The following is a 7764-nucleotide window of genomic DNA, read 5'->3' on the forward strand; positions in this document are numbered from 1 at the left end:
TTTGACATGGATTGATCCTTAGGTACACAGTTTTGATTTATCAAGGTTTAGAAAAAAGTTGATTCCAATTTTACACGATTTTATTAGATTTAGCACGAATAAAAAAGCCCCTCAATCGAAATTTTAATGAAAATTTTTTTTTGGGTGATAAAATAATTGTGGCGATATAGCGGCGAAAATAAAAAATTAAGGTATATTCCAAAGCGAATCTATAAAATGTGGTGCTACCGGCGAATTTATATTTTCGCTACGATTGTACTGATTGTTAAAAAGATGTGTTCGTTGTAAATTGTTGTAATACGAATTCGCCTTGTTTACAACAAACACATAATGTTGACAATCTGTAAAACTGCAGCGAAAATCTAATTCGCCAGTACCACCACCTTGTATAGATTCGTCTTGGCATCATCACTGCCGCATTTTCACCGTTGGCTTCGTGGGATCTGTCAAAATATTGTGAATGTTACTGCCATCCCTAAATCGGCGCCTCAAGCGCCAAGCAACTGTCAAAACTCCTCATGCCTATACAATTTGTATGAAGCATCCCACAATAACGCGGCCCTTACGCCGAGCAAATGGAATTTTCAATTTTGACAGGGCGTTACGTTTTGAAGTTGGTTGCAGAAGACGGAAAGAAAGAGAAATGACAAAAAGGTGCAAGGGGAAATGAAAATAAAAACGAGAGGACTTGAGAAAACGTCAAAAATTACGCCGCGTTGATTTGGGGATAGCGCGCGCTGACACTCGTTGACAAATGGAAAACGCAACGCTTAGCGCTCAAATTTAGGGACGGCAGTTATTTACATTCGCTTCGCCAAAGACATTCGCTTCACAACTCATAAAACCGTAAACTTTTCGAAATCTGTTTAGGGAATTTTCCTTTCTAATTTGTTTTCATAGCAGGTTAGGTATGTCTATTTTTGTATTGTTGTCCATAAAAACTTAATAATATATATTTTTTTTGTATGAATAAATTATTTTAATTAACCTTTTTTCTATGTAATTCAGGTCCTTTTTTACACAGTTTTTCTTATACGCGGTTTTGTCTGGAACGTATAAAGACAGAATAAAGTATATATCACCTTTAAATATAAAAAAATTCTTTATTGTGAGGTATATACCACTTGTTTTATTCCCTTTCAAACATCGCCCCGCTGATATAGAAAAACTCTACATTGACTAACTCTGTGGTCATTAAATGCTCATAATAAGCAACTCAAAGATCAACTAAAGCGTTCCATATGTTTTGCGTAATTTCCAAAAGCATAGATATTTGGTACGTCTTACCCATGTTTGTTGCCACTTAAACATAGCATCTGTGAATATAATTGGAAACTTTGGTTAATTCGAGTAACTTGTACGCCGGCACACTTGCATACTCGTAGTTTGTACTTCACCCATAAACTTGTGGGAAATCGGCAATCAGCAAGTCACTTGTGCCCCAGCAATATTTCCTTGGCACAAATCACTTTCAATGCAGAAGGGACATTTAATATTGGCAGCGTTATTAACCTTCGGCACCATAAGCCTACTAATTAATGCCCAAGCGGCTAGTGGACAACAAGACAGCTGCCAGCCATTGCCAAGCAATTAACTATGCAAGACGTTTAAACTCGAAAGTTCTGCAACTGCCAACCTATACTCTTCAGCTTGCTGAAGCCTGCAAACTTAAAACTTTCTTTGGAATACTAAGTATGCACCCATGCGGATTTTTTCCTTGTTTTATAGTTATTTGTAAAGTCATGTTCTTCCATTCACGCATACCTACATACTCGCTAACTATAAGCCAATCGAATAACATGCCATCTACTTACTAACCAATTTACCTGTGCCTTGATGTGAACAAATGAATTTACAAATTTGTCATGCAACAACTTACCACAGTTGGGTTTGCCTCGGGTGCGTGTGTTGGCGAATTCGACTCCATGCTTGTCCACACACCAGCAAACGCCGACGGAGTTGTGACACTGGGTAGGCTTATAGAAGCCCTGAACATCGCAATCCGGTGCATAGGCGCCTTAAGTACGACAAAGTAGGCGATAGAGGAATTGACAAGGGAAGCATTAAACCGTAATTAGATTTGTATGTTAAAGTTATTGCGGAAGTTGAAAGTGGCTTTTTGATTAGATATATAAAATGTATAAAGCACAAGCGGATAAAAAAATGTTGTAATTAAGATTAACAACTAAAAAGCATTAAAGTGTGCTTAGAAGTAAAAGGAAAATATATTTGAGAAAGTAATATAAGTAAATACAAGTATATATATGTGTAAGTAGTATAACTCGAAAATTTTGAAAAAAATTTAATAAATTCAATTTAAAATTAATGATAATTCGGGTTGTACATTAAATATTTATATATTACTAAGCGTATTCGAAAGCGTCTTAAAATCTCTATGCATTTATGTACATAGTTCTGAAAAGTGAAAGCGCCATAATGCAGTGTAAAGTGCAAAAAAGTTTAAGCTTCAAAACAATTGTTTAAAAATTTTACTAAATTTATTTTCAGTGCGTGCGTATTATGTATGTAGTGTAGTTAGTGGTATTTCAACAAGAGTTTTCATATATGCATATACATACCTACATATCTATATAAAATATAAGTTTTTTTTGCCTTTTATCCTACACTAATTGAAAGAAGGAAATCAAGGTGATATAAATATTCGATCTGGGGTCTGTAACACAAAGTTTATAATTGCAACAAGTCTACAAGTTATTATACTATTTTGTACACTTGTAACTATCAGCGAAATATTTATTCTACACTTGTAAATGTACCTTCTACAAGCATTTGTAGATGCATTTCGATTTGCGCTTTGATATACAAATTTTGAATAGCCTTGATTTTGCCATTTACAAGCTAGAGCTCTTGTTAAAAATCGACTATCCGGCTACTCGGTTAGTCGACTAGTCGATTAGCAACTTTTTTGTCGGTTGATAGTCGAATTGCAATAATTCGATTAATTGCGCGCATTCGACTAACAGTTCACTATCGAGTAGACTAACCGAAATGATTCGAATAGTGATCGTTTTTCACCAGAAATTCGACTAGTTGTTTGTGAGCGGTTAGTTGAAAAAGACGAAAAGACACGGTTAGTCGATTATTTTTTGAAGCCAAAATAAAAAAATTTATACATATATGACTAAAAATGCATATTATATTTACGCTAAAAATTAATTTAAAAACAATATTAACAAAAAAGTTTTGATGGGGATTTTAGTAGCGTAATGTCTTGTAACGTGACGACAGATAAAAAAGCAGGACAAATTTTTGCATTTTGGAACTTGGAAAATTAACCTCAAATATTTCAAATACTACTTCAAATAGTGTTGATCAAGTCCGAGAGTTTTCAAATCTTGACGTTTTCGTTTAATTTTATAACATTTTGTCATGCCAAGCCGGATTGGAATGGCCATATATGTCTGCACCTTTCCTCAGCCATATTAAAAACTATTTTTATTATAAAGTACAATATATTATTAATAGCATTAACTTTGTAATGCACCTTTGCGATTCGATACGATACAAGGGTTCTGGTACTCGATTCCAAAAAATATCGTTTGAAAACTATCGCTTAAAAAGTATCGGTACCGAATGGAACAAATATTGATATGGTATCGTATCGAAATTCCTTGTCCCTATTAACAAGAGTTCTATTACGAGCATTTGTTTTCGGCGGACATATAGCACTTGCGGTGAAAAATAACACATATATTATTAACTAAATACGCCTGCAGAGAAAACAATGTAGAAAACAGTTACATTAGTTACAAAAAGTGAAAGAAAATAAAGAAATTCTAAGAAACCATAGCATCGAATTATTTTACTACCGATTACTACCGATGGGCCTATATCTTCAAGCACAGTTTCACACTGTTCTCGATTCAGTCTGAACCTGAGAAAGTACTCATTCTCTCTCGATTCCGATACACTGTAGGAACATTTTCGTTTTCACTTTCGGAATCACTTGACCACATATCGACAGAAAAATGGTATGCTAACGGCAAAATACATACTTCACTAAACTGAATCTACTCAGCGTTCGAGATAGGTAGAATATTGTTTACAATTGTTGAATAATCCGTAACACAACTGAACAAGTGTGTTCGCTGTGTTACGGAAATAGACTAAAATTTTACAAAGAGTTCAGTAATTACAAGTGCGCCACTTACAACTACAAGTTGCTTTGTATTACAAAATATCTACACTTGTTTAACTGTTTTGGCATAGGAGAGGACTTTTTCACAAAATCCTTTAAGAAACTATTATTATTTATAAAAAAAAACTCAATTTTTGGAGGTATTTTCAAATCGGTCCAGCTAACTTTAATCTTAATAATTTTCCGAAATATTTTGGTCGAACAAAATTTGCAGAAGAAATTATACAAACGGGCCAATACAAACTGAAATCACTTGTTGAAATACCTTTTAATCTGTTTTTTTTTTTTCAAATATTTACTACTAGCTAAGTATTTACTACTAGCCAGTGTGTGTGTGTGTGTGTGTGTCTTCGTTTAGTTTGGCGATTTCTACTCTCTTGTCTTTTTCATTTTCTCTATGTGTAGCAGTTAGAAAACGAGGAATTTAAAGAAATAAATCATTTAAAGAAATAAAAGTCCACCTGTACCTATCTCACCTGCAAAGTCGCCAGCGATTCTTCGTCGAACCGCGGCGCATGGGCGATCGGTCTTCTCGAAGCAACGGCACCATTCGCGCGTATTAATCGAATTGTCCTGATCAAGATCGCAAGTATCGATGAATGGTTTAATGCAGCGCTCATTCTGATCATGTTCCAAATCGTACATTTCCTGTAGCGACAAATAGCCATCGTTGTTCAAATCCAAATGACCAAACATCCATTTAGCTTCGGTCTTGCAAGCGGGTGGGAAATGCGCCTTCGATTTTTGGCTATGCTGACGGCGTTTCTTGCTGTCAGCCATTATGACAGAAAACCAATCAAGCAGGCGATTGCCGATAGCGGTCAGCTGTTGTGGTTTACATTCGGGCGATTTGGATGGGAAACCTGTTGGGAGAAGGTGAAATGAGAGATTAAGCGATTAAAAGTGCTTCGCTGGTTGTGTTAGGAGTGCTTATACATACATACATACATTTGTATGTCATGTAAGTGTTTACATACATATGTGTGTCGAGTTGAAAAGGTCACAATTAATGCGAGAAATAATGCAAATTGTAGTATTGATTGCTGGTGATTGAGTGTTGTGTGGTGCTCTACACATCTATACGCAGGCACAGACATACATATATATATGTGTGTATTTACATATATATATACATGCAGACTTAAGTACATATATGTTTATGTATGTACCTATAAGTTTGCCTCTGATTGTGATTACGTACCATTGTTCAGGCTATTTTTGTTGTATTTTTGTGGTTTCTCGATAACCTCATTATAACCACGAATTTTATGTTTATCCTCTGGATATTGGCTGTCCTGCAATGAAAAGGCATAGGAAAATTTAAATCAATTAAATTTACGAAAAATGTTCTATAGATTATTTCAATAGTAATACTTGTGGACATGGTGAAATCATTAAACATTTATTGAGAACATATTTTAATTATCTTAAGCACGAATCAACACTTAAAATATTATCAAATATAAATAAGTAAAAAGCATGTAGCAAACTTTTCAAACGTATTGCGACTTAATTGATTGGCATATTATAGGGATTTAACCTAACTAGCTGGACGCGGTTGCGCGAGACTTCGCTACGAGCGTATTTGGTTAACTGTTATTCGAATAATTTACCGACTTTGACGGATGCGGTGTATTTATAAATATACATTATAATTTTTTTGAATCTCAATTATTATTATTTTTTTAAATATAGTTCATTCAGGAACATAAGCTTAAAAGTTTTTGCATAACTCGCTAAAATTCAGTAAATTTAAAAAAATTATCAGAATCTTTAGACAATTTTTGTACATATATGCAGGCTATAAACCCGTTAAATTTCGGTATTAAAAAGTTGTGTTTATTGTAATTGTTGTATTTAGAAAATAAAATTTTGCTTAAAATCCTCCGAAACAGTTCTTAAAAGTTTCTTTTCTTCTGACAACTAGAGGAATTTACTGCAAAACAAGTTTACGGCCATAAATACCCATATGTATATTGTTGTGTATCGTTCAGGAAAAAGATAACGCGTTTCTGGTATATTTACACTAATCGCAATTTAAATGAATAAATAAAAAAATTTGTCAAAATATAACCTCTCAAATTCCATAAAGAAACGATGTAGAATAAGTTTATCCACAACGTCAACAATGGCATGCTATTCAAAATGTGAATATAGAGCTATGCGTGATAATGACTGCTTGTCAGAGAAATTCCTTGCCACTAACTCTCGGAAAGTTATCGAAACAATTGTGTATGTACTTATGTACTATATGTACAATGGAATAGAGACCACAAGTGCTGCGGTAAACGCAAAAGAGGTAAAGGAACAAGGACACGCAGAGCAGCTGTTGCAAAGGGAGGCAAATACTTTCCAATTGCTTATACTATTAGAGCCACTCCTACGAAATTCATATTTACATGCTCATTTGCACTGTAAGGGCATGCATTGTGCTAACTTGTACAACTACCATGGAAAATTACAGCTCAATATAAGACATCGCTTGTGCTAGTGTGGCCCAACAACAGCAGCAGAAGTAGCAACTATTCGAGAAATTTCATTGTACATATATACATATATGTAAGTATATACATGTAAGTATATATAGACCCTTTACTGAAAAACTTAACCAGTATACACAAATTCCAATTCATGAATTATTAAGGATGAAAGTCATACCAGTTCGTTATGTACTCTAACTATACCAGTTCCTCGTAAAAAAGTAAACTATTTGGTGGAAATTCGACTTCTACTAAGCGGCGGCCTACTAGTTCGACGATTGCCAAAGTCAAAACTAAAATGCACTTAATTGCTTTCCTCACAAATGTCGGCTATGGCTTCGAGTGAAGACTACCGATTCTGGTCCTTTCAAGCATACGCATATTTGCTAAAGGCCAGTATGCAGCTCTCAAGAATAGCAAAAACTTTACATAAAATGATCTACAAGAAATGGCTAAGAATTTTTCTTGCGTAAAATTTTCTTGAGGCAGTACGCAGTTCTTAAGAAATTCGCTTCACTTTCTACTACGGTTTTCTAAAGCTTTTTTGTGAAAAAAGAGCTCAAGGCAACCCATGCTTGCAACAGAAATATATGCCCGTTCCATTATTTCTTGAGGAAATAGTGAGGCAACATGCTGGTGAAGTATCAGATGTCAAAATTCCTTGGACACACACACACATATACACACGAAAAAATGGCATTTTTTTTCTTGACCGTTTTCTTGAGAGCTGCATACTGGCCTTAAGCACCAAATAGTAACAAGAAATGTGATAAGTGCCAAAGAATACAAAAGCTTTTCATTGGAAATCTACATAAATCCAAAATGACGAATTTAGAACTGGTTCGGAACTATCAAAAAGTGATTAGGGAAAAAGGGGAATTTTACTTTGTAGGATATCGCAATGTTGCTAGATTATAAAAAAAAAATTGACGCGTTGTACACACGGTTCTAAATTGGCTAGAACTAAACCAGTTCGGCACCAATGTACCGGATACCTATTAAAGTGGTCCAAAAATGTATGTAAAAAATAAGGTCGGATTTTTAATGCCGCCACCCCCTAGGATCGTTATATACCGAAAGAAATATACCCATATTTTTATACCCGAGCGCACTTGTGCACAAGGG

General features: G+C 34.7%; 1 protein-coding gene across 1 annotated transcript in view; it reads right to left on the reverse strand.

The window, feature by feature from the left end:
* Nucleotides 1–1826: 1826 nt before the first annotated feature.
* Cow (Proteoglycan Cow) overlaps nucleotides 1827–7764 on the reverse strand; it is a gene marked incomplete at its 3' end in the record, with an annotated part of 65329 nt that continues 59391 nt past the window's right edge. The window contains exons 9-11 of the mRNA XM_017622223.1: nucleotides 5361–5454; nucleotides 4636–5022; nucleotides 1827–2017 (exon numbers count right to left, since the gene is read on the reverse strand). Coding sequence (XP_017477712.1) covers nucleotides 1827–2017; nucleotides 4636–5022; nucleotides 5361–5454 — 672 coding nt within the window. The remainder of the gene's footprint in view (nucleotides 2018–4635; nucleotides 5023–5360; nucleotides 5455–7764) is intronic.

Source organism: Rhagoletis zephyria, unplaced genomic scaffold (assembly GCF_001687245.7).
Source record: "Rhagoletis zephyria isolate East Lansing unplaced genomic scaffold, Rhagoletis_zephyria_1.1 Rzeph_scaffold_02733, whole genome shotgun sequence".
Lineage (NCBI taxonomy): Eukaryota > Metazoa > Arthropoda > Insecta > Diptera > Tephritidae > Rhagoletis > Rhagoletis zephyria.